Here is a 26,165-nt window from a genome sequence, read left to right on the forward strand (position 1 = left end):
ATTCAATTCTCAGTTAACAGTTCTGGTGGACATTCCTACAGTCAGCATGGCAATTGCACACTTCCTCAAAACTTGAGACATCTTTGACATTGTGTTGTGTGACAAAACTGCACATTTTTAGAGTGGCCTTTTATTGTCCCCAACACAAGGTGCACCTGTGTAATGATCATGCTGTCAGGTGCATAGATTATTTTGGTAAAGGAGAAATGCTCACTAACAGTGATGTAAACCAATTTGTGCACAAATTTGAGGGAAATAAGCTTTTTGTACGCGTGGAACATTTCTGGGATGTTTTATTTAAGCTCATGAAACATGGGATCAACACATTACATGTTGCATTTTTGTTCAGTATAAATTAGGGCCTGCCCTATACAGACGATGCTTAATTTGATAGAGCCAGACACAGGCAGGGTGGAAGTGGTAGCCTACATCTCTGAGGGAGGGAGGGCTGGGTCTTGTGTTAGACATCAGAAAGTAAAACCACAGCACGGCTTATGTGCTAAATCTACGGTGAGTACATCAACATCTTCCTATATGTGACTTTATTTATGAACAACCAAAGCCTTTAACAGACTTGGGTTTTGTGACATTTCAATTTGCATATTTTTTTAAAATTAAGTTGTTGTTCTCTTTGTCCTGACTGTCACTACTTGTCGATGTGTTTTGATATATTTCTGCATCCCCTATTCTGACAGGAAGCTAGTTGAAGCAATAACAGACAAGAAACCTAACACACTTCCTGTCAGAAATCAGAAGAATTTTGTTGTAAAAGATGCTTTCAAATGTTGCCGAAACGTGTCTCTTGGTAAATTGACTAACTTAAAAGGCACAGAAATCTTATGACATATAGTTTGACTTTACCTATTACCTAGAGAAGATGGAACAGAACTTTGCTGATTTGTTAACGGATGCATTTTCAGGTAAGCATTATGCAGGTTGAAGCTAGAGCACTGCAACTTCACTGACATTTAGTACAATCATTTCCTGAAAGTTACAAGAAATATATTATTGCTTGGGTTTTCTGTCATTATTCGCCATGTTGATGTTGTTGTTGCAGACACATCCCTCCCATCTTTCCCTGAAGGAGGGTTTGACTTTGAGCCTCTTGATTTTGATGAAGCCAAGACAGAAATGTCCTCTGGAAGATTACCAGTGCTGAGAGAGGAAGAGGAAGATGTGGATGAAGGACAGGAAGAGGAAGAGCCTGGTGGAGAAACTGGAACTGTACCTGACCCTATCTCAGTGAAGACATATGATGTGAGTTTGACTGAAGAGGATACACAACATATTGATGATGAGGAGAAGTGGGAGGAGGAGGAAGAGGAAGAGGAGGGCAAGGAGGAGGAAGAGGAGGGCAAGGAGGAGGAGGGCAAGGAAGAGGAAGAGGAGGGCAAGGAGGAGGAAGAGGAGGGCAAGGAAGAGGAGGAGGAAGATGAAGAGATCACCTCAGGAGAAGAAGAGGACACAGGAATAGAGAACATTGGCTCCCCAGGGGGTAGGTCTGTGGTTGTTCACTACGACAAAGAAAATATCGTAACTACAGGACAACCTTTTGCCCAAGAGGATAGGGAAAACCCTAACATCAGAAACATAGAGCAAGGTACTTACGAGAACAGTGATGTGGGTTGTTTTGAGGGTGTTACTGAAGATGACACCATGGAGATCACAGCAGATATAAGTGAAGGGATTAAAGAAGAGGAGAGACTGGCAGCTGAAGAAAACCAAGAGAAATCATCTGATTCAGACCTGGAGGTCCTGACAAGCTCTATCACTGAAAACCAGAGAGAAGAGGGAAAGAAAGGAGTGAACTTACTCTCCCCACATTTTCCCCAGGAGAATGAAGAGGAAGAAGAGCAAGATGAACCTGGAGCTCCAGAGATTGTTTCTGATTGTCCTGATCCCGCAGCAACACAGAATCTGCTATCTATTATGGTCAATACCTTTGTGGAACACCCGCTTGAGGCGAAAATTAAGGACTTCCTAGGGGATGACCACCAAGAGGCAGGTGAAAGCTTTGCAGATTACCCCTCTGACTTCTTTCCAAGTGAATACGACAAGGATGGAGGGAAAGGGAGAGAGCGAAACAAAAATGGGAGCACACTGTCTAGTCCCTCTGAGGGTCATTTAAAGATAGACGAGAATGTCGACCCAGAGAGAGAGACAACCGAGCAGAAGGATAGCCATGTACAGGGAGAGGAAGATGAAAAGGTTGATGTGAGACCTGCTATCTCTCTGAGCGTAGAAGGCAAACAAGATTTTGCAGATTGTGCGATGTGTAATATCAATATTGACATTAGCATGAAGAAGATTATTGAAAACAATCTTGAAGCTGATAGTTCCAGTGATAGTTCCAGTGATAGCTCCACTGATAGCTCCAGTGATAGTTCCAGTGAGGATGAGAAGGATAATGAAGAACACCCAGCCCTGCCAAGATACCAGGGTCTTCCTCAGAGAGACTGCAGATCTGATGTTTTACCTCTACCTGACTGGGAGGGTGGAGAGGAGAACATCTCCAAGCAGAGTGTTGCCGACCTGCATCTTTCAGACACCATCTCTGATGTCCCCACTTTTACCCTTCACAGTGAGGCTGGACTCAGTACAGCAGATGTAACCAGGTGTAACAGGGGTAAGAGGAGTACAGGCAACATGTCATCATCTGACTCTGAGGATAATTTTCCGGGAGAATTTTGTACGTTGGAGACTGAACTAAGAAAGGACAAAGGGGAGACTTGGATTTGGGGTAAAGAGGAGTATCTTCGAGAAATCCAGCCGGAGCTAGAAGGAAAGTTGGAGAACCACCTTCACACCAATATAAACTGGGACACAGGGGAAAATAAGGTGGACAGGAGTGGTTTCATTCTAGATTACCAGTACGAGGGGAGCAGAATCACAGTCGGAGAGGAACAATTTGCAGATGATGAAGAAGAGGAGGAGAGGAGTTGGAAACAAGAGAGAGTGAGAATCGAGGCATTCTACAAGTTTTATAATGACGAAGAGAAGGAGGCCATGGAAACAGAAGGTGCTTTTTCAAGGAGGAAGCCTAGAGTTCAGTTCTGCATGGATCCCCTGCATCAAGTCATTGAATATACAGACAGGTAAGAGAAATTGCCTACATAAAATGACTCAAGACACCGCCAACCAGGAAATGCTTATTTCTACTTGCACAAGACATGTAATTTGTACTGTCACTGTGGTAGATAGATAAGTGAAATAATTTCCTATATTACTGTCTGTCTACTGCGTTCTTAGCAGCAGTGACACGGATTTGGTCGACGGCACATCTGACAGAGATGAGGACCTGGATTCTACAGCAAGGCTTGAAGTGAGAGCTCCCTCTCTCTCTCTCTCTCTCTCTCTCGCTTAGCCACCAGCAGCACATGACAATGCAGTGTGTCTATTTCAGGAGCAGCGTGAGCCTGAGACTCAAGAGAGTCAAAAGCCACAAGGAGAACTACAAGATCTCAGCAAAATACCTCGGACACACAGCAAGAGAGACTGGGTAAGTCTTTACCCCACAACTTTCTGTAAAAAAAAAGGGCTTCATGAAATTGATGGGATTACTCTGACACACTGTGTTTGTGTAGTGTCTGAGGGTGCTGAAGTTCCTGCTGAAGATGGCCCTTTTGACATTGATTGGACTTTTGACATTCTGGTGGACAACAGACCTAAAGGACTTGGACTGGTGATCTGGACCAAATACAGTTTTTTGCAAACGACTGTACTGTATTGTCAATATGCCTATGCCTGAAAATAATTAGATAATAAAGTAGCAGCAGCTAAGTAGAAAAATGCTTACTTATAAGGAAAATACTCTCTCCTTATACTGTAGTTGCTGTCACTTTTATTTTCATCATGTCTTCATCTGTTTTGATGGATAATAAAAAGGGGTCTATTATATTCCCATTTAACTTTAAGGTTCAGCATTTTATATATTGTTTTACATCACAGATACCAGAAAGCTTGGCTTTTCCACACAAATATAAGCCTTATTGTCTAAATTCTCTGGTACTATGTGACTCTTGCCAGAGCGTAAGATATACCTAAGAAGCTGCTGTCACGGGTGAATGGTTTTTTAAAAGAGGAACCTGAAACAACGTTGTAACAATCATATAAATAGAATGAATCAAACGGACATCCGCCATTCAAGTCAATGACGGTATAATGATCGGACTGGTGGTCATTGGGAGTGTACCCACCCATAGGAGCAAAGCAGGAAGTAAAAGCCGGAAGTGCACCCATCAATATAAATCAAATTAATTTTATTTGTCACATGCTTTGTAAACAACAGGTGTAGACTAACAGTGAAATGCTTACTTATGCTGTGGATTTGTTGATCCAACTCAATTGACATTACAATACGTACATTCTATTGCATGAGCCACATCAGGTAATATAATGTAAATGAACAACTCTACATTACCATGGAAATTATCGCATCACAATAACAGGCAGCCATTGCGAGTGTACCAGTCAAACTGACAGGGTAGTACCAAAGACAGTACAGTATGAAGAGGGGCCAAAACTGCTTATCCCAATAGATTTTTTCTATTTCTTTTTTTAAAATTCAAAATACAGATCAACAATTTACATTCTTATCTTATCCAAATATAAATCCCCGATGACACTTGTAGCCGATGTTAGCTAGCTACAAGCTAGGGTCTAACGGTCGTCTCGCACCGAACTGCGCATGTACCAACCGTCAATTCAAACGCACTCCTTCGATTAAAATCTCGTTTGACGAAAATGAAAAACTGTTTGTTTCCATTTTCAAAAGCGTTCCCCGGAAGTCTCGCGATGTTACCCCTCTGGGTTTTTAGAAACTTTGTGGTTAGAGGGTCCAAGTCCGTTCTATTCATAATATTTCTATGGTAGCAATGTGTGGAAGTGGGTGGTGCCAGAACATTGTTGATTTTTGCAAATTAAACTGTAGTTAATGTAGCCAGTCAACACGAGTAATTTTCCGTTGCAATCAAAGAGCAAAATATATAGGCGACAGTATGGCCACACTGAGAAGTAAGTCTGACCAAGAAATCAGGGAACTGTTGGACGAGTATGGAATTAAGCACGGGCCTATCGTTGGTAAGTCATGCTTTCATTTTTTAACGTTAACGATAGCTAATAATTCCTAGCCTACTGAGTAGGCCTGCCTAATAAATAGACTAACGTTATGTTTATGACCAGACAGTCTCAAATGTAATTGAGGATATTATAATAGTCATGTAGCAATGGTTTCATTGCATTACTGAGCCACGTCTAACATTTCTGCATTTTTGGAGACACTACAAGACCCCTATATGAAAAGAAGCTAAAAGAGGCCATGGCCAAAGACAAGAAAGTCACAAAACCATCCTCAGACAAAACCTTCTACAGAGAAGAGCGTAAGTTATACATGCATGATAACACAATGCTACATTATGCATACATATACTATCTTTAGACTGAGCTAAGTGGAAATCAGGAATTATATTTTTTGTCGTTTAGCAGAGGCTTTAATCCAGTGATTTACAGGAGCAATTGAGGGTTAAGTGCCTTGCTCAAGGGCACAGAGACAGTTTTTCTTTTTCTTTCTTCATTTCAGAGGAAGAAGTCACTTACGTTACCTATCGGACACCAGTAAGTATCCAACCTTGGGTTGATTCATTAGTGCACAGTTGCTTCTACATTGTAAATATGAATTTGTTCTTAACTGACTTGCCTAGTTAAATGAAAAATAAACACATTTTATAGCTGGAAAATCAAACAGTCTTACCATCAATATTATTCTGTTTCTCATATTTGCAGGTTATAAGCGAAGGACCTTCAGGAGATGGAAAACCCTACATGAGGTCAAGACCAGAGTATAGTGAGATGGACTTTGTGGATGAGTACGTTTGTTTACAGATTTTTTTGTTATCCAGTGTATTTTTTTTTATGGTCAGTTGATTTTTAAAGTGGACCAATAAAAACGAATCCCCTTGTTTCTCTCTCCTTTGCAGAAAACTCTATTCGAGATCAAGACCAGAGTACAGCAGTGGAAGGCAATACGTTGATGAGTGAGTCTCTTGTTTTGAAAGATTTCTAATTGATTATGTATAATAATGTTTTCATAGCTTGGTCCCATTTTTTTTAATGCTGTCTATGCCAAGTCCTATGGTCGTTGTCATGCCGACGAGAACCATATGAGTTGGCAATACTTGACAAACAGATACTGAATCTATGCTAATGTTCAGGGATGTGATTCCTACTTTTCTGACATTTATCCTCCATTCATATTCCGAGCCTTCAGAAGGTATTCATACCCCTCGACTTATTCCACATTGTTGAATTCAACCTGAATTCAAAATGGATTAAATATTTGTTTTTTTTCCTCACCCATATACACACAATACCCCATAATGACAAAGTGTAAACATGTTTTGAGCCATTTTTGCAAATGTATTAAATTAAGTACAGAAATCTAATTTACATAAGTATTCACACCCCTGAGTCAATACATGTTAGAATCACCTGTGGCAGCGATTACAGCTGTGAGTCTTTCTGGGTAAGTCTTGATTGTACAATGTTTTCCCATTCTTTTCAAAATTCTTTAAGCTCTGTCAAATTAGTTGTTGATCATTGCTAGGCAACCATTTAAGTCTTGCCATAGATTTTAAGCAGATTTAAGTCAAAACTGTAACTTGGCCACTCAGGAATATTCACTTTCTTCTTGGTAAACAACTCCAGTGTAGATTTAGCCTTGATTCAGGTTGTCTTGCTAAAAGGTGAATTAGTCTCCCAGTGGATAGCAAACTGAAACTGAAACCAGGTTGTCCTCTAGTTTTGCCTGTACTTAGCGCCATTCAGTAAACTTTTTTATAAAAATGTTAAAAAAACTCCCCCATCCTTAACGATTACAACCATACCTATAATATGATGCAGCCACCACTATGCTTGAAAATATGGAGAATGGTACTCAATGTGTTATGGAACGTTTTCTATTCTGTACAGGCGTCCTTCTTTTCACAGTGAATTAGGTTAGCATTGTTGATCTATCCTCAGTTTTCTCCTATCACAGCCATTAAACTCTGTTTTAAAGTCACCATTGGTCTAATGGTTAAATCCCTTTGCGGTTTCCTTCCTCTCCGGCAACTGAGTTAGGAAGGATGCCTGTATCTTTGTAGTGACTGGGTGTATTGATACAACATCCAAAGTGTAATAAATAACTTCACCATGCTCAAAGGGGATATTCAATGTCTGCTTTAAAAAAAAAAGTGTAACCATCTAGCAATAGGTGTCCTTCTCTGTGAGGCATTGGAAAACCTCCCTGGTCTTTGTGGTTGAATCTGTGTTTTGAAATTCACTTCTCGACTGAGGGACCGTACAATTATCTGTATGTGTGGGGTACAGAGATGAGGTAGTCATTCAAAAATCATGTTCAACACTTACTGCACATAGTAAGTCCATGCAGCTTATGTGACTTGTTATGCAAATTTTTACTCCTGAACTGATTTAGGCTTGAATACTTATTGACTAAAGATATTTCAGATTTTCCTTTTATTATTGGTACAAAAAAATATTTTAAAAACATTCCACCCTCACATGTGGTATTGTGTGTAGGCCAGTGACACATCTCAATGGAATCCATTTTAAATTCAGGCTGTAACACAACAAAATGTGGGGAAAGTCAAGGGGGTGTGAATACTTTCTGAAGGCACTGTATATACACTGAGCAAAACATTAAGAGCACTCTTTCCATGACAGCATTCACCTAGTCAGTCTATCATCCTTTCTTGATGTCCCCTGTTAAATCCACTTCAATCAGTGTAGATGAAGGGGGGGAGACAGGTTAAAGAAGGATTTTTAAGCTTTGAGATTAAATGAGACATGGATTGTGTATCATTCAGAGGGTGAAGGGTCAAGACAAAAGATTAAAGTGCCCTTGAATGGGTTTTGATAGTAGGTGCCAAATGCACCGGTTTATCAGGACTGCGACGCTGTGGTTGTTTTTCCACACTCAACAGTTTCCTGTGTGTATCAAGAATGGTCCACCACCCAAAGGACATCCAGCCAACTTGACACAACTGTGAGGAAGCATTGCAGTCAACCACAGGAGGTTGTTGGCACCTTAATCGGGGAGGACGGGCTCGCGGTAATGGCTGGAGCAGAATAAGTGGAATGATATCAAATACATGGTTTCCATGCATTTGATGCCATTTGCACCGTTCCAGCCATTATTATGAGCCGTCCTCCTCTCAGCAGCCTCCACTGCAGTCAACATGGACCAGCATCCTGGTGGAAAGCTTTTGACACCTTGTAGAGTCCATGTCCCTAACGAATTGAGGCTGTTCTGACGGGAGGGGTGCAACCTAATATTAGGAAGTTGTTCATAATGTTTGGTATACTCGGTGTATATGGAAACTGACCTATCCCCTAGCTAAGAGCCTGCTTTTCTATGTTCTGATCACATACCTGAATATAGTCATGTGAGACTAACCCCCCCCCCCCTCCCCCCTGTTTTCAGGCCCCATGTCTACAACACACCATCATACTCATCCTACTCCAAACCAACGCCTGTGGTGAAGTCTGGAGGTGTCGTTGTAAAGGAGGAAAAGACAGAGAGTTCTGGGAGACTGGTCCCTCTCTGGATCCAGTTTCTGGTCTTCCTGATCGTAGCCGGGTTCCTCTACTTCATATTTATCAACATGGAGTCCGTAGAGAGTAGCCCCTTTAACAGAATCCAATGATCACATTTTTACAAAATATGGGATAAGTTCATTAGGCAGAACATTTTAAAGAAAACAGTCCAAAATGGAAGTAAAACTTTTTTTAACTCGTCCAATAATGAAATCACAAATTTTCTGTTGGGCAACGTTTTTAAAACGTTTTGCTACGGTGTGAATGAATACGTCCCAGTGTTCATATTTTGACAGATGAATTATGGAAATCCCATGCCTGTCATTCTTTGTGCTTGTGGTTTATATAAAAAGGTGACTGACATTGGATTCTGCCAAAGGAAAGCCAGGACATTTCTTTCCGTCCAGACTTGTATTTAGTTACTAGATGATGTATCGTATTCTGTTATCATACAACTATGTTACCAAAATAGGGTGCTTCTACTATGGGTAATAGTACTGTGAGAAAGTGTCATCACTATCTTCATCATCTCCCAAAAAATTTATCAAATCAGAAATACACTATATACACAAAAGTATGTGGTCACCCCTTCAAATTGTTGGATTAGGCTATTTGTTGCTGACGGGTATAAAATTGAGCACACAGACATGCAATCTCCATAGACAAACAGTAGAATGGCCACTTTCAACATAATTTCCTCAAATTTTTGCCCTGCTAGTGCTGCCCCAGTTAACTATAAGTGCTGTTATTATGAAGTGGAAACGTCTAGGAGCAACAACCATGGCTCAGCCACAAAGTGGTAGGCTACACAAGCTCACAGAACGGGACCTGAGTGCTGAAGCGCCTAGAGTGTAAAAATCGTCTGTCCTCGGTTGCAACACTCACTATCGAGTTACAAACTGCCTCTGGAAGCAACGTCAGCACAAGAACTGTTCGTCAGGAGCTTCTTGAAATTGGTTTCCATGGCCGAGCAGCCACACACAAGTTTAAAGCTCACTGCCATTGGACTGAAGCAGTGGAAATCAGTTCTCTGAAGTGATGAATCACACTTCACCATCTGGGTTTGGCGGATGCCAGATCGCTACCTGCCCCAATGCATAGTGCCAACTGTAAAGTTTGGTGGATGAGGAATAATTGTCAGTGGCTGTTTTTCATGGTTCTAGTCCCCATAATTACGGTGAAGGGAAATCTTAACACTACAGCATACAATGATATTCTAGATCATTCTGTGTTTCCAACTTTGTGGCAACAGTTTGGGGAAGACCCTTACCTGTTTCAACATGACAATGCCCCTGTGCACCAAGCGAGGTCCATACAGAAATGGTTTGTCGACATCGGTGTGGAAGAACTTGACTGGCCTACACAGAGCCCTGACCAACCACATCGAACACCTTTGGGATGACGCCGACTGCGAGCAAGGCCTAATCGCCCAACCTCACTAATCCTTGTGGCTGAATGGAAGCAAGTCCCTGCAGCAATGTTCCAACATCTTGTGGAAAGCCTTACCAGAACAGTGGAGGCTGTTATAGCAGCAAAGGGAGGACCAACTCCATATCAATATCCGTGATATGGAAAGAGATGTTCGACAAACAGGTGTCCACATACTTTTGGTCATGTGGTGTATTATGATTTGGTAATGGCTATTTGTGTAAATGTCCTGACGCAATGTGCTATCTAGTTGTATAGTCTGGCTTAGTCAGCCATACGCAGTATCCTCGTATTCTCTCTGCATCCTGGGGGGGGGGGGGGGGGGGTATACTACACATCAGCAACAATGACTCTTGCCTAACTATTGTGAAAAACTGTATTTATTTGGAAGATAAGCTTGGAATGGGCATGGTCTAATTGAATCAAAAACACAAGTTAAGCTTTCTTCTTGAACATGAAAATCAATTGTTATTTTTGGTTGTTTTAAATGACATTAAAGTTCTAAATTCCAAGGTTCTAAATGGCATTAAAGTTCTAAATTCCAAGGTTCTAAATGGCATTAAAAAGTTGAAAATGAAGTGCCTTAGCATTTTGACCTGTTAATGCTTCCATTCGCACTATTATACAAATGCAATTGCTGTGACAGGTGTATTGTCATTCAAATGTTCAGTGTGGGAGGTGGTTCTGTTAATTGTCTTATGGTGACGTCACGAGTACATGTTTCTACACCTGCAGTATCATTTGTAATACTCACTTTGACGTTACCATACACTTGTCTGTTTTTTTTTAATCAGAGATCACTTTGGTCACACAAGAATGTTTATTGAGCACAGGCCGCGTCCCATATGGCACCCTATTCCCTATATAGTGCACTACTTTTGTAGTGGGAATAAATAGGATGCAGTCTACAAGTAAATTATTTTCAGCGAGACAGTAACTCTTCACATATTTTCTATCCAGCCATTTTGAGTCATTCCTATGAATCTCCCAACTTTAAAATAAATGTTTATGTATCAAACAGAATTTCTGTCATGTCTTTCTTTAAAATGATTGAATACAGGTTAGTAGAGAATAAAATGTGATCACAGATAATAAATATATTTGTTTATTTATTCACAGCAACATACGGCGAACAGAACTTAGTGATAGCGGCGAATGTGGTAACTGAGTGAAATATAAAACCCTGACACACAGATACTAAAGGGCAAACTTTATCTACTAAAGATGGACATCAGCTAGTCAGTCTCTACTAGAGATGGACATCGGCTAGTCAGTCTACTAGAGATGGACATCGGCTAGTCAGTCTACTAGAGATGGACATCGGCTAGTCAGTCTACTAGAGATGGACATCGGCTAGTCAGTCTACTAGAGATGGACATCGGCTAGTCAGTCTACTAGAGATGGACATCGGCTAGTCAGTCTACTAGAGATGGACATCAGCTAGTCAGTCTACTAGAGATGGACATCGGCTAGTCAGTCTACTAGAGATGGACATCAGCTAGTCAGTCTACTAGAGATGGACATCAGCTAGTCAGTCCTCTAGTGGAGATGGACATCAGCTAGTCAGTCTACTAGAGATGGACATCAGCTAGTCAGTCTACTAGAGATGGACATCAGCTAGTCAGTCCTCTAGTGGAGATGGACATCAGCTAGTCAGTCTACTAGAGATGGACATCAGCTAGTCAGTCTACTAGAGATGGACATCAGCTAGTCAGTCCTCTAGTGGAGATGGACATCAGCTAGTCAGTCTACTAGAGATGGACATCAGCTAGTCAGTCTACTAGAGATGGACATCAGCTAGTCAGTCCTCTAGTGGAGATGGACATCAGCTAGTCAGTCTATTAGAGATGGACATCAGCTAGTCAGTCCTCTAGTGGAGATGGACATCAGCTAGTCAGTCTCTAGTGGAGATGGACATCAGCTAGTCAGTCTACTAGAGATGGACATCAGCGAGTCAGTCTCTAGTGGAGATGGACATCAGCTAGTCAGTCTACTAGAGATGGACATCAGCTAGTCAGTCTCTAGTGGAGATGGACATCAGCTAGTCAGTCTCTAGTGGAGATGGACATCAGCTAGTCAGTCTCTAGTGGAGATGGACATCAGCTAGTCAGTCTCTAGTGGAGATGGACATCAGCTAGTCAGTCTCTAGTGGAGATGGACATCAGCTAGTCAGTCTCTAGTGGAGATGGACATCAGCTAGTCAGTCTACTAGAGATGGACATCGGCTAGTCAGTCTACTAGAGATGGACATCATCTCGTCAGTCTCTAGTGGAGATGGACATCAGCTAGTCAGTCTACTAGAGATGGACATCAGCTAGTCAGTCTACTAGAGATGGACATCATCTAGTCAGTCTCTAGTGGAGATGGACATCAGCTAGTCAGTCTACTAGAGATGGACATCAGCGAGTCAGTCTACTAGAGATGGACATCAGCTAGTCGGTCTACTAGAGATGGACATCAGCTAGTCGGTCTACTAGAGATGGACATCAGCTAGTCGGTCTACTAGAGATGGACATCAGCTAGTCAGTCTACTAGAGATGGACATCAGCTAGTCAGTCTACTAGAGATGGACATCAGCGAGTCAGTCTACTAGAGATGGACATCAGCTAGTCAGTCTACTAGAGATGGACATCGGCTAGTCAGTCTACTAGAGATGGACATCATCTAGTCAGTCTCTAGTGGAGATGGATATCAGCTAGTCAGTCTACTAGAGATGGACATCAGCGAGTCAGTCTACTAGAGATGGACATCAGCTAGTCAGTCTACTAGAGATGGACATCAGCTAGTCAGTCTACTAGAGATGGACATCAGCTAGTCAGTCTACTAGAGATGGACATCAGCTAGTCAGTCTACTAGAGATGGACATCAGCTAGTCAGTCTACTAGAGATGGACATCAGCTAGTCAGTCTCTAGTGGAGATGGACATCAGCTAGTCAGTCTACTAGAGATGGACATCAGCGAGTCAGTCTCTAGTGAAGATGGACATCAGCTACTCAGTCTACTAGAGATGGACATCAGCTAGTCAGTCTCTAGTGGAGATTGACATCAGCTAGTCAGTCTCTAGTGGAGATGGACATCAGCTAGTCAGTCTCTAGTGGAGATGGACATCAGCTAGTCAGTCTACTAGAGATGGACATCGGCTAGTCAGTCTACTAGAGATGGACATCGGCTAGTCAGTCTACTAGAGATGGACATCGGCTAGTCAGTCTACTAGAGATGGACATCATCTAGTCAGTCTCTAGTGGAGATGGACATCAGCTAGTCAGTCTACTAGAGATGGACATCAGCGAGTCAGTCTACTAGAGATGGACATCAGCGAGTCAGTCTACTAGAGATGGACATCGGCTAGTCAGTCTACTAGAGATGGACATCATCTAGTCAGTCTCTAGTGGAGATGGACATCAGCTAGTCAGTCTACTAGAGATGGACATCGGCTAGTCAGTCTACTAGAGATGGACATCAGCTAGTCAGTCTACTAGAGATGGACATCATCTAGTCAGTCTCTAGTGGAGATGGACATCAGCTAGTCAGTCTACTAGAGATGGACATCAGCGAGTCAGTCTACTAGAGATGGACATCAGCGAATCAGTCTACTAGAGATGGACATCGGCTAGTCAGTCTACTAGAGATGGACATCATCTAGTCAGTCTCTAGTGGAGATGGACATCAGCTAGTCAGTCTACTAGAGATGGACATCAGCTAGTCAGTCTACTAGAGATGGACATCAGCTAGTCAGTCTACTAGAGATGGACATCAGCTAGTCAGTCTACTAGAGATGGACATCAGCTAGTCAGTCTACTAGAGATGGACATCATCTAGTCAGTCTCTAGTGAAGATGGACATCAGCTACTCAGTCTACTAGAGATGGACATCAGCTAGTCAGTCTCTAGTGGAGATGGACATCAGCTAGTCAGTCTCTAGTGGAGATGGACATCAGCTAGTCAGTCTCTAGTGGAGATGGACATCAGCTAGTCAGTCTACTAGAGATGGACATCAGCTAGTCAGTCTACTAGAGATGGACATCAGCGAGTCAGTCTACTAGAGATGGACATCAGCTAGTCAGTCTACTAGAGATGGACATCAGCTAGTCAGTCTACTAGAGATGGACATCAGCTAGTCAGTCTACTAGAGATGGACATCAGCTAGTCAGTCTACTAGAGATGGACATCAGCTAGTCAGTCTACTAGAGATGGACATCAGCTAGTCAGTCTACTAGAGATGGACATCAGCTAGTCAGTCTACTAGAGATGGACATCAGCTAGTCAGTCTACTAGAGATGGACATCAGCTAGTCAGTCTACTAGAGATGGACATCAGCTAGTCAGTCTACTAGAGATGGACATCAGCTAGTCAGTCTACTAGAGATGGACATCAGCTAGTCAGTCTCTAGTGGAGATGGACATCAGCTAGTCAGTCTCTAGTGGAGATGGACATCAGCTAGTCAGTCCTCTAGTGGAGATGGACATCAGCTAGTCAGTCCTCTAGTGGAGATGGACATCAGCTAGTCAGTCCTCTAGTGGAGATGGACATCAGCTAGTCAGTCCTCTAGTGGAGATGGACATCAGCTAGTCAGTCTACTAGAGATGGATATCAGCTAGTCAGTCTCGTGGAAATAAACTAGTCAGTCTCTAGTGGAGATGGACATCAGCTAGTCAGTCTCTAGTGGAGATGGACATCAGCAAGTCAGTCTCTACGGGAGATGGACAGCAATTAGTCTTGCAAATTCTAACTTCCAGATCGATCCGATCCTGGGCTTCCGAGGCTACATCATAACTACCAGCAAGATGATCCCAGCTCTGTTTGTGCTACCCCTCCTAACTATGGTCGCTTGGGTCACCTCTACTGAAACATAACTACACATTTATCTCACTAATCATGGACTGTTATCTGTGAAAACAACAATTCATGATCCTTGATGTAGCCTCGTGTTAATTTTACAATCTTGTAAAATAAAATAAAAATGGATTCAACTAATAAATAGTGTAAATACACAACATATTAACAAGAGACCTGAAGAGAACAAACTGACTTCACAGTCAAAGCTTTGCCTGAATACCAGTATCATCAAAAACGGCTAGCCTGGTCCCAGATCTGTTTATGCCATGTTGCCCACTCCTGTGGTCATTGTCTTACCAACAGTGGCAAAAGAGGACAAACTGATCTGGGACCAGGCTATCAAACTACTCCACCAATCAGGAGTGGTTGCTGCCAAGACTGAAAGCATCCATCCACATGCTTACAAACCGAAACAGTTCGGAAGTTTGTGTTTATATTATGACAATTGTGACGTTTTTGAATGTTGTTCATGCACACATTTTTTTTAGGCGAACCGAACCCCTTCTTCGGTGATTGATCAATAGCAGAGATTATTCCGTAAAGTCTCTTATCATTCAACGAGAGACGACGTTTGCGATTCCAATTCATAAAAGAGACCCTCGCCTTATGCCCTTGGGGGAATCCCCGTCACCATCTTGGAGGGCGGTCCAAATGATTAGCAAGGGAAGTTTGCAACGTCAGCCCCTCGTTTTTAGACGAGTGTTTGTAATCTATGTATGCTTGTGTTCCCTCATGTGCTTTATGTATTGATTTGTTGTTAATAAAAAATCTAATTTAAATTTAAAAAAAATCAAAAGCTTGTGTACAATTATGTTCACTTCGGGGCCTGAAACTCCCCATAATTCAATTCGCGGCGATTGTACATCCACTAAGACAAGTATGCCAAAAATTAAAACAACATATGGAGTCAACATACACGTGTAAGTAAAAACGAATGTTAAATAAGTCAGAAATTGTGCTACTAATGCGCATGAAGGCATAAACATGTCTCAGAAAAGTAAGGTTTTTGTTTGGTTAGCTTTTGGAAAATGTATAAATAAAACATTTTCCTTCTTCGGAAGTTCCAACTAGGCAGGCTAATGTTATTTAGCTAATACATTTTCTAGCTGTCATATAGTAGGCGTATATTAATACTTATATATGTAATGTAAGTAGACATGCAATCATAATTGGCTGAAAACATAATCATAACGGGATGAACGAGGGACGAATTTCCGGGTAAGGGCGGTCTATTTAAAAATCATCCCTTCCTCCCTCGCCCTCCAAGTGTATTACTCGTCTTTTGTCATGACACGTCATCACAAGTGTCCACTTAATTTCAATGCTGAGGGGATAGGGTGCTTTTCGGTCTTCAAACCGACATGTTGTCATGCACATTATTTTCATTGCGAAATACTGCACCAAACATCTTAGTTAGATGTAAAAAAAAAACTAAAGTCTCTTGAGAAAAAACGTAAAAAATGCAGATTTCTTTAGTTACTGTATCTTAGATTAATTCAGACTATTGTGAGGAAGTGTATACTGGCTACGGCGCCTCAAACTGGACAAACAGTACTACTGCCTCTTGTTTTTCAAGCGAAGGTCTTTTAAGGGAGTACGCGACCACACTCGTTCGGTTGCCTAGCCGAACTGCCGTATGCTGACGCCTTAAAGTGAATCAATCTTCAGTCCAACAAGTGTCCGCTGTTCTCTTGTTGACGTCAATAGTGAAAAAGTTTAACTGACCTTCAGTCTTATTCAACAATTAAAATCATTGGCATTGGAATTTAGTGCTCAGTCGAATTCATGTCCAGTCTCGTCAGTTGTACCTGATTTTTTGTCATGAGAACTGGCCTAGAAAAGCCAAAGTGTCCCATAGGGTCATTGTAGTCATTGTCCTTTTATAGTTAGTTGATTGTAGTGTTCATTATAGTGTGCCTGGTATATGTATGATGGCTTAACATATCTACCTACAAGTGTTGTTGTCATGTTCTAATGCAGGATTCTATCAGGTTCTAGTAGATGTCGTGTGTATGGCTCCTACGTAGTGCTTTGGTACTCGTCTTGTGTCACTATCTCTGTCTGTGACCCATCCCTGAGGAAGGTTGTCAAGCTCAGGAATGTCTGCATTGTGGGTTCCATCTTGATGGTTCTCTCACAAACACATGGTCCTTCTCTTTATCCAATATATCTGCCCAGCTCATCATCCAAGGCAACGTACGTGTTGTCCACACCTGTTGGTCAAATCAGACATGTAAATAGATGTGTCAGTCTGTTAGTGGTTATACAGGACGATTCTTCTAAATTAACTTGACCGTGGTAAGCAAAGATAGCCAAGAATCCAAACTGATAAGCCCAGTTTCACCAGTGTTTCTATCCGTTAAGTTAAAGTCAAATTATTTTCAAAGAGGAAAATATGGAATTGGGTTTACTTGACTTGTTAATTGTTTACTCCATGTGTAACTCTGTGTTGTCTGTTCACACTGCTATGCTTTATCTTGGCCAGGTCGCAGTTGCAAATGAGAACTTGTTCTCAACTAGCCTACCTGGTTAAATAAAGGTGAAATAAAAATTTAAAAAATTTAAAATTAAAATTTATTTTTAAAAACTGACCCCAACCTGGATTCCAGGATAAAAGCTAGGAGTGAGACGATACAAGGACTCACAGGTTCTGGTCTCTAGCTCTAGCGCCAAGGGGTTCTCCCGTTGCTTGCAGAGCTCGACTCTGGCAACGATGATGATGATGATGACGGCGACGAGAGCCACGAGGAAGGCCAGAGCAGAAGCTAGCCAGCTGATCACCATAAGGCTCAACACTGGGTCTGGGTCTGATGAGGGTGGACGCAACACAGATGGACAGACAATATGAGAAGTGAGAAATGTTTTATATTACGGTCAATAACTTCCAGGTCTTAGGGTGGGTGGACACAAACAAACACGACTATACACTACGTGACCAAAAGTATGTGGACACCTGCACATTGAACATCTTAAAAAAAAAAATTAAGGGCATTAATGTGTACTTGGTACCCTTCCCCAGATCCGTGTCTAGACACAATCCTGTCTCGAAGCTCTACAGACAATTCTTTCGACCTCATGGCTTGTTTTTTTTTTGTGGGAGCTTAAAAAGACAGGTGTGTGCCTTTCCAAATCATGTCCAATCAATTGAATATACAACAGGTGGAAACATCTCAAGGATGATCAATGGAAACAAAAAAACTGCTGATGCACAACAACATTTTGAAATTGCATATTTTCTATTCTACTATTCTATTTCTATTCTACTATTTTGGGGGAAGTTGATCCGAGGGCTTCATCCCTGCCGTAGATGCTGACTGACCTGCCCTCACCTCTGATGGAGACATGAAGCGGTTGGCTCTCCCGGGACACGAAGATTCTCCCGTCAAGCTGGACCATATAGAGGCAGTAATAGTAGCCCTCGTTGGAGAGCTGTGCGTTTGAGAAGCTGAAGGTGACAGAGGGAGTGAGGGCGGGCAGCGACTGGCGTACCGTGTCGTTGGAGCGGATCAGACGCAGCTGGAAGGAACCTCAATAAGGAAATAAAACAATTGTGTTATCCTGGATAGTTTTAGTAAATGTAGCTATGTACTGCTTGTTCTTGCCTATACGGGACGGTTTTCCTGAGACAGCTTAGCACTAGACTAAAAAGATTTCTTATTGGAGAATCTCCATTGAAATGGCTATTTAGTCCAGGCCTAGGCTTAATGTCAAAATAAACCAGACCAATTAGTATTATTATTTTTAAAAATGAATGGTAAAATAAATCAAATCAATTAATGTATCAATCAATTAAGCTACCTCCAGGATACTGCTTCTCAGTGAAGCAGGTGATGTTGAAGCTGTGGCCTTTGATGACAAAGCCTGTGGGAGCCTCGATGGACGTGTTGTACCAGTGCCGAGGGGTGAGCAGCTCCACTGACGAGATGGGAGGGAGACAGGGGGTTGTGGGAAAAGATGTCAGGATCTCATGACAAAACCAAAATGATAAAAGATAAGTTCAGTAGGGAGAACAGAGTGAAACGAGGCAGTACTACCTGTCCTGAACTCGTCCAATATATATATATTTTTTTTTAATTTGTCCCTTTTTATGTGTCAAAAACATTTCTCTACATTGTGCCCTAATGAACTTTAAAGCATACTATAGTAAATCCCTTTTTCCTCTTCCATTGGAGCAAATCCCTTCCATCTTCCTCTAACTGAACAGGCCCTAGATGACTCACCCACAGTGATGTTGATAGAGTTGCTGGGTGGAGAGCTGAGCATGGAGGAGGAGGGAGGGATACCCTTGATCCTGTACAGACAGCTGTAGCTGCCCTGTTGAGTAGTCTTCTGGTTTGGCAGAGTAAACTCCACCCTGGACTGGGCAAAGGCCACCCGCTGAGTCATCAACGGGTTGGCTATGCCCCTCTTATACAGGTCGAAGTAATTCAGGTGGTGGCCCGGTAGCACAGTACAGCTGAAGCGAACCGCCTCCCCGGGAGAGAAGATGGTGTGAGGGGAGAGCAGGGACAGGGTGGGCATCAACAGTGTACCTGTCAGGGAGACAGAAAAAGTATTCAGAAAGTATTCATAACCCTTGACTTAATCCACATTTTGTTATGTTACAGCCTGAATTCAAAATTGATTAAATGTATCATTTTTTCTCACCAATCTACACACAATACCCCATAATTAAAGATGTTTTTAGAAAATGTTGCCTATTTATTGACAATGAAATACTGAAATCTCATTTACATGAGATTTTCAGACCCCTGAGTTGTTAGAATCACCTTTGGCAGAGAATACAGCTGTGAGGTCTTTCTGGGTAACTCGAAGAACATTCTACAACTGGATTGTGCAACATTCGCCCATGATTCGTTTGAAAATTATTCAATCTCTGTCAAATTGGTTGTTGATCATTGCTAGACAACCATTTTCACGTCTTGCCATAGATTTAAAAACTCTACAGGAGTGGTGAGTCCCCCACTGGACGGTTGTACGCTAACATAGGCTAATGTGATTAGCATGAGGTTGTACGTACCAAGAACATTTCCCAGGACATAGACATATCTGATATTGGCAAAAGGCTTAAATTGTTGTTAATCCAACTGCACTGTCCAATTTACAGTAGCTATTACAGTGAAAGAATACCATGCTATTGTTTGAGGAGAGTGCACAATTATGAACTTGAAAAGTTATTACTAAACCAATTAGGTACATTTGGGCAGACTTGATACAACATTTTGAACAGAAATGTAATGGTTAATTGGATCAGTTTAAAACGGTGCACATACACTGCTGCCATCTAGTGGCCAAACTCTAAATTGCACCTGGGCTGGAATAATACATTATGGCCTTTCTTTTGCATTTCAAAGATGGTACAAAAAAAAATACAAAACATGTTTTTCCTTTGTATCATCTTTTACCAGATCGAATGTGTTATATTCTCCTACATTCATTTCACATTTCCACAAACTTTAAAGTGTTTCCTTTCAAATGGTATCAATAATATGCGTATCCTTGCTTCAGTTCCTAAGCTACAGGCAGTTAGATTTGCGTGTCATTTTAGGTGAAAAATTTTAAGAAAGGGGGGCGGATCCTTAAGAGGTAGATTTAAGTCAAAACTGTAACTCGGCCACTCAGGAGTATTCACTGTCTTCTTGTTGAGCGACTGCAGTATAGATTTGGCCTTATGTTTTAGGTTATTGTCCTGATGAAAGGTGAAATCCTTTCCCGGTGTCTGGTGGAAAGCAGACTGAACCAGGTTTTCCTCTAGGATTGTGCTTGTGCTTAGCTCCATTCCGTTTCTTTTTTTTTTTTATCTTGAAACTCCCCAGTACTTAACAAATACAAGCATACCCATAACATGGTGCAGCTACCACTATGCTTAAAAATATGGAGAGTGGTACTCAGTAATGTGTTGTGTTGGATTTGCCCCAAATGTAACATTTTGTATTCAGGACAAAAAAATGTATTGCTTTGCGACATGTTTTGCAGTATTACTTCAGTCCCTTGTTGCAAATGGGATGCATTTTTTAAAATGTTTTTCTTATTCTATACACAGGATTCCTTTTTAATTCTGTCAATTAGGTTTTATTGTGGAGTAACTACAATGTTGTTGATCCATCCTCAGTTTCCTCCTATCAAAGCCATTAAACTTTGTAACTATTTTAAAATTCACCACTGGCCTCATGGTGAAATCCTTGTGCGGTTTCCTTCCTCTCAGGCATCTGAGTTACGCCTGTATCTTTGTAGTGACTGGGTATGTTAATACACCATCCAAAGTGTAATTAAATAACTTCATGCTCTAAGGGATACTTGTTTTTACCCATCTACCAAATAGGTGATCTTCTTTGCGAGGTTTTGGAAACCTCCCCCCTCCTGGTCTTTGCGGTTGAATCTGTGTTTCACTGAATGAATGACGTCAATTGATGAATGGGTGAAAACCAGATAGAAACTGAAAATTGTGCACATGACTTCACAAATATATTTGAACGAACTGAATAATGATGATTGAGTTTAGAACAACAGTGTAAGAATTGCTCTTCCTCTGTCCCATGTGCAAAGGCTCACACCTGGACAAATACACTTTATTTTTTATTTTTTACTTTGTCAGAAGAAGCTGTAACTGGACTGTAGAATATGACTAACTATAACTGTTGTTACACTATAATGTTTTTAAAAGATAAACTAAAATGTTACATTACATTTTTCATTAAATTCTTACTGTAAAATATGTGTGTTGACTGAATATACGCGATTGGTGTCTGCTAAATGAATGAGTCGATGTCGTGTCGATGTCGTGCTTCTCCACCTGCATTGCTTGCTGTTTGGGGTTTTAGGCTGGGTTTCTGTACAGCACTTTGAGATATCAGCTGATGTACGAAGGGCTATATAAATAAATTTGATTTGATTTAAATGAATGAGTCGATGACGCAGCCATATATCCTCGGCTACTAAGCACAATTCAAAACATGCTATTCTGTTCTTTTGAAATACATCGTCTTAGTATCCATGTTTTTTTATGACCTTCCTAAATGAACGCCTCAGTGAAATACACATAAAGAGAAAGAGTCGTCTGGTCTCTTTGAAGCGAGAGGAAATCAACAAGAGCCCCAAGTATTCTTTCACAATAGCTGGCCTTATGTTATCTGCAGTTTTGCGCTGGGAACTGTCCCACTCCATGATAGACGAGCAACCACTCTTTGTTTATGTAAATGGACTGTATCCTTTTTTTGGGGGGGGAAAATCGTCAGTCCACGTGAAGTGTAATTGCGCCATTACTCAAGTTCTCTCAACTACCCGCCAGCTGATTCTTTTTGTCCCGGATGCAGGACTATAGTGCGAGAGGAGAGAGACTCTCAGACAGAAAACATTCACAGCTCCATTCATTTACAAAGGGATAGGTGTGAAAATCCCCCAATTTGTGCCAGGAATGGGTTTATCCTGCTGATGAATGAATGAATTATTATGTTATGTTACCGAACAGATGACAACAACAGAAAGAAGCATCTTGTAGCATCTTGATTTACAGCATTTCCCTCACTAAGAGAACAACATTTTTTGCAAAAGTAGCCCAATTAGCTGGAAGGATGGGGCATCTTCTTGTTGCGCGGTGCTGAAGTTTCTAACTGCTGCCTGTCAAACCCATACAGCGCTGGGAAAACACTAAAATAATCCTAAATAAAATATCAACAAGAGAATGTAGAATGGAACAAGTCACATTTGAATTGAAATAACCAGATGTAATTGAAACGACCAAATGTCGGCCTTTAACCATCCAAATATTTCATACAATATTCTGCCCATGTTGGGATTTGGCTTGCTTGATCTTCTCCCCTTTCGCTTCCCATTGACCAAAAATGAAATATATCATTCCATTTTAATCATAAAGTGTACTCACAATTAGAAGTCGCCCGATTATGATTTTAACGCTGATACCGATTATTGGAAGACTATTAAAAAAAAGACGGAACCGATTAAATCGGCCGATTTTTATTTATTTATTTAATTTGCAATAATGACAATTACAACAATACTGAATGAACACTTATTTTAACTTAATATAATACATCAATAATCAATTTAGCCTCAAATAAATAATGAAACATGTTCAATTTGGTTTAAATAATGCAAAAACAAAGTGTTGGAGATTAAAGTAAAAGTGCAATATGTGCCATGTAAGAAAGCTAACGTTTCAGTTCCTTGCTCAGAACATGAAAGCTGGTGGTTCCTTTTAACACGAGTCTTCAATATTCCCAGGTAAGAAGTTTTAGGTTGTAGTTATTATAGGAATTATAGGACTATATCTCTCCATACCATTTGTATGTCATATACCTTGGACTATTGGATGTCCTTATAGGCACTTTAGTATTGCCAGTGTAACAGTATAGCTTCCATCCCGCTCCTCGCCCCTACCTGGGCTCGAACCAGGAACACATCGACAACAGCCACACTCGAAGCATCGCTATCCATCGCTCCACAAAAGCCGCGGCCCTTGCAGAGCAAGGGGGAACCACTACTTCAAGGTCTCAGAGCGAGTGACGTCACCATTTCACATCGGTTACACCAGCCTCATCTTAGGAGTTGATAGGCTTGAAGTCATAAACAGCTCAATGCTTGAAGCACAGCAAAGAGCTGCTGGCAAACGCACGAAAGTGCTGTTTGAATGAATGCTTACGAGCCTGCTGCTGCCTACCACCGCTCAGTCAGACTGCTCTATCAAATATCAAATCATAGACTTAATTATAACATAATAACACACAGAAATACGAGCCTTAGGTCATTAATATGGAAACTATCATTTCCGGAAAACAAAACGTTTATTCTTTCAGTGAAATACGGAACCGTTTCGTATTTTATCTAACGGGTGGCATCCATAAGTCTAAATATTCCTGTTACATTGCACAACCTTCAATTTTATGTCATAATTACGTAAAATTCTGGCAAATTAGTTTGCAAAGAGCCAGGCAGCCCAAACTGTTGCATATACCCTGACTCTGCGTGCAATGAACGCAATAGAAGTGACACAATTCCCCTAGTTTAATATTGCCTGCTAAATCTGGATTTCTTTTAACTAAATATGCAGGTTTAAAATATATACTTCTGTGTATTAATTTTAAGAAAGCATTGATGTTTATGGTTAGGTACACATTGGTGCAACGACAGTGCTTTTTTCGGGAATGCGCTTGTTAAATCACCTGTTTGGCGAAGTAGGCTGTTATTCAATGATAAATTAACAGGCACCGCATCGATTATATGCAACGCAGGACAAGCTAGTTAAACTAGTAATATCATCAACCATGTGTAGTTAACTAGTGATTATGTTAAGATTGATAGTTTTTTATAAGATAAGTTTAATGCTAGCTAGCACCTTACTTTGGCTCCTTGCTGCACTCACATAACAGGTAGTCAGCCTGCCACGCAGTCTCCTCGTGGAGTACAATGTAATCGGCCATGATCGTGTCCAAAAATGACGATTACCGACTGTTATGAAAATTTGAAATCTGACCCAATTAATCGGCCATTCCGATTTAATCGGCCATTCCGATTAATCGGCCGACCTCTCTTCACAATTGCATGGCATGGTGATCTCTGCTCAGCTTCAAAAGCCCTTACTAATAAATGGAGTAGAAGTGCTCAAAGATGCCCTCTGGTGGTTTGAACGAGCATTAACGGCAAGCACTGTAACGCATACCGCACATTACACCATGGTATGATGCAACTTTAAATTGCTGAAGCACTGTACAAACACATCACACGAATATTATCAATTCTTAAAACATTACTATTGTTAATATGTATTACTTAATTTACATTCCAACGTGGAAATGTTTTCTGTCCCATAACAACAACAAAAATGTATTTTACTTTATTTATTAATTACTTTACCTCCTGAAGCATGGCTTCCCCAGATCTGTTTAAACAATTTCAACTGATCTGGTACCAGGCTATAATCCTGGGACTCAGTCTCACCTGAACATTTCACCCCAGCGTCATTATCATGGGTGCAGGTGGGGTTCCCGTTGACGACCCTGGGACATTGCGTCAGGCTCGTCTCTTGGCCCGAACAGTTGACGTGCCTCAGCCAGATCTCTCCGGTGCCCCTTCCAAACGCAGCTCCACGGACGGCTTTATCAGCCAGCCCACAGTCCAGCTCCTTGCACAACACGTCAGCATCTGTCAGGTCCCAGCCTTTGTCACACACTGTCCCCCACTGATTCCCCTGGAGCAGCTCCACGCGCCCCGCACAGTCACTGTCCCCACGGACTAGACGGATGAACGAAAAGCCATCTGCAGCTGGAATTATTCTGAGTGACACACCGTCTGCACCTACCCCATCCCAAGTAACAAGAGCACAGCCTGTACAACAAGAGCACAGCCTGTACAACAAGAGCACAGCCTGTACAACAAGAGCACAGTCTTTATGGGAACAGCAACAGAAAGAGTGAGGAAAACTGTACATTTGATCTACAATCTTGACAATACTTCAGCAAAAGTAGTCATATCGATGTTAGCTGCTACAGTATCAGTACTCAAGGTTGTTTCTGATACTTAACTCATCACACAAGCATATTGAAATACTTAAACTAGCTCATTCTACAATTAACAAATTATACCACACATATATATTTTTTTAAATATCGAATGATCACTGACCTACTAGTGTTGCAAGGACAAGTAGAATATTCAGCATCTTTGTCATCATTTAATTTGACCGCAAGTCGAGAGATGATTCTGCTGAAGTTGAGCTTGATGCGGTTTTCGGGGGGGGAACGGTCTACTCAAACTGCACCCAAAAGTGGAGTGGAGACCTTCAACTTGAGACCACTATAGTTGACTAACTAGTCAAATTACCGTAATACTATCTGAAAGATTTCGGTGTGTTAGCCTGTAGTACAGGTGACTACAACATACCTACTCGCTGTCAGGCATCTAGCTAAATTTCTTCAGTCACCGACACTGTTTGATCATGCCTGGTTAGTTTAGCTGGCTAACTTCAGGTCCGTCCCGGTCTTTCCTTTCACATTTCATAACGTATATCAAACATTATACAAAATATCAAACCGAGAAAACTACTCCCATGTCGTAACTATTAATATTCTTTAACTACAAAACCTTGTTTTAAAGAACGCGAAAGTTCTATAGTTAAAAACATAAATTATTCAATATGTAGATACAGTATTATTGGTCATCGATATATAATCACGCCAAGCTATCAGGGAATCCTTTCGAAAGATTTGTTTGAATTAAAAAAATAATCATTTAAAAAAAGATTTCTTTTCGGAAAAAACTAGCAAGACACATATCCGCCTGGCGTTGCATTTACGG

At 41.2% G+C, this 26,165-nt stretch overlaps 3 protein-coding genes across 11 annotated transcripts; 2 read left to right on the top strand and 1 right to left on the bottom strand.

The window, feature by feature from the left end:
• The first annotated feature begins 395 nt into the window (after nucleotides 1–395).
• On the top strand, nucleotides 396–3,914 carry LOC109908382 (FK506-binding protein 5). 8 transcript variants are annotated; one of them, XM_031794782.1, is made up of 6 exons: nucleotides 396–510; nucleotides 696–920; nucleotides 1,058–3,095; nucleotides 3,250–3,322; nucleotides 3,404–3,499; nucleotides 3,585–3,914. In XM_031794782.1, exons 2-6 carry the CDS (start codon nucleotides 878–880, stop codon nucleotides 3,684–3,686), a joined length of 2,352 nt encoding a protein of 783 aa, XP_031650642.1. In that variant the 5' UTR covers nucleotides 396–510; nucleotides 696–877; the 3' UTR covers nucleotides 3,687–3,914. The 8 variants fall into 8 exon arrangements, with proteins under 8 accessions (XP_031650642.1, XP_031650645.1, XP_020362621.2 ...); XM_031794785.1 differs by having other exon boundaries at nucleotides 3,253–3,322; XM_031794783.1 differs by having other exon boundaries at nucleotides 443–510; nucleotides 700–920.
• A 361-nt stretch (nucleotides 3,915–4,275) lies between these two features.
• On the top strand, nucleotides 4,276–11,043 carry LOC109908383 (emerin). Its single transcript, XM_020507033.2, has 6 exons — nucleotides 4,276–5,079; nucleotides 5,277–5,378; nucleotides 5,579–5,613; nucleotides 5,782–5,864; nucleotides 5,976–6,032; nucleotides 8,480–11,043. Exons 1-6 carry the CDS (start codon nucleotides 4,998–5,000, stop codon nucleotides 8,700–8,702), a joined length of 582 nt encoding a protein of 193 aa, XP_020362622.1. The 5' UTR covers nucleotides 4,276–4,997; the 3' UTR covers nucleotides 8,703–11,043.
• Nucleotides 10,809–26,159, bottom strand: LOC109907101 (uncharacterized). 2 transcript variants are annotated; one of them, XM_031794790.1, is made up of 7 exons: nucleotides 25,494–26,159; nucleotides 24,810–25,166; nucleotides 19,076–19,387; nucleotides 18,654–18,770; nucleotides 18,185–18,382; nucleotides 17,501–17,662; nucleotides 10,809–17,068 (listed from the first exon to the last, which is right to left on the bottom strand). In XM_031794790.1, exons 1-7 carry the CDS (start codon nucleotides 25,540–25,542, stop codon nucleotides 17,013–17,015), a joined length of 1,251 nt encoding a protein of 416 aa, XP_031650650.1. In that variant the 5' UTR covers nucleotides 25,543–26,159; the 3' UTR covers nucleotides 10,809–17,012. The 2 variants fall into 2 exon arrangements, with proteins under 2 accessions (XP_031650650.1, XP_031650649.1); XM_031794789.1 differs by lacking the exon at nucleotides 25,494–26,159 and having other exon boundaries at nucleotides 24,810–25,473.
• Between the last annotated feature and the right edge of the window lie 6 nt (nucleotides 26,160–26,165).

The sequence above is a fragment of the Oncorhynchus kisutch genome, linkage group LG17, assembly GCF_002021735.2.
Source record: "Oncorhynchus kisutch isolate 150728-3 linkage group LG17, Okis_V2, whole genome shotgun sequence".
NCBI classification, from domain to species: domain Eukaryota; kingdom Metazoa; phylum Chordata; class Actinopteri; order Salmoniformes; family Salmonidae; genus Oncorhynchus; species Oncorhynchus kisutch.

Bases quoted from the DNA above. Each gene is read 5' to 3' on its own strand.
- LOC109908382 (XM_031794782.1), top strand. From the start codon at position 878: ATGGAACAGAACTTTGCTGATTTGTTAACGGATGCATTTTCAG. The intron at 3,096-3,249 runs GTAAGAGAAATT...CTGCGTTCTTAG, and splicing joins GTCATTGAATATACAGACAG to CAGCAGTGACACGGATTTGG. The intron at 3,500-3,584 runs GTAAGTCTTTAC...GTGTTTGTGTAG, and splicing joins CACACAGCAAGAGAGACTGG to TGTCTGAGGGTGCTGAAGTT.
- LOC109908383 (XM_020507033.2), top strand. From the start codon at position 4,998: ATGGCCACACTGAGAAGTAAGTCTGACCAAGAAATCAGGGAACTGTTG. The intron at 5,080-5,276 runs GTAAGTCATGCT...GCATTTTTGGAG, and splicing joins TAAGCACGGGCCTATCGTTG to ACACTACAAGACCCCTATAT. The intron at 6,033-8,479 runs GTGAGTCTCTTG...CCCTGTTTTCAG, and splicing joins GGAAGGCAATACGTTGATGA to GCCCCATGTCTACAACACAC.
- LOC109907101 (XM_031794789.1), bottom strand. From the start codon at position 25,299: ATGTACAGTTTTCCTCACTCTTTCTGTTGCTGTTCCCATAAAGACTGT. The intron at 19,388-24,809 runs GTGAGACTGAGT...TCTCCCTGACAG, and splicing joins CGCTGGGGTGAAATGTTCAG to GTACACTGTTGATGCCCACC. The intron at 17,069-17,500 runs GTGAGTCCTTGT...TTTGACCAACAG, and splicing joins AGAGCTAGAGACCAGAACCT to GTGTGGACAACACGTACGTT.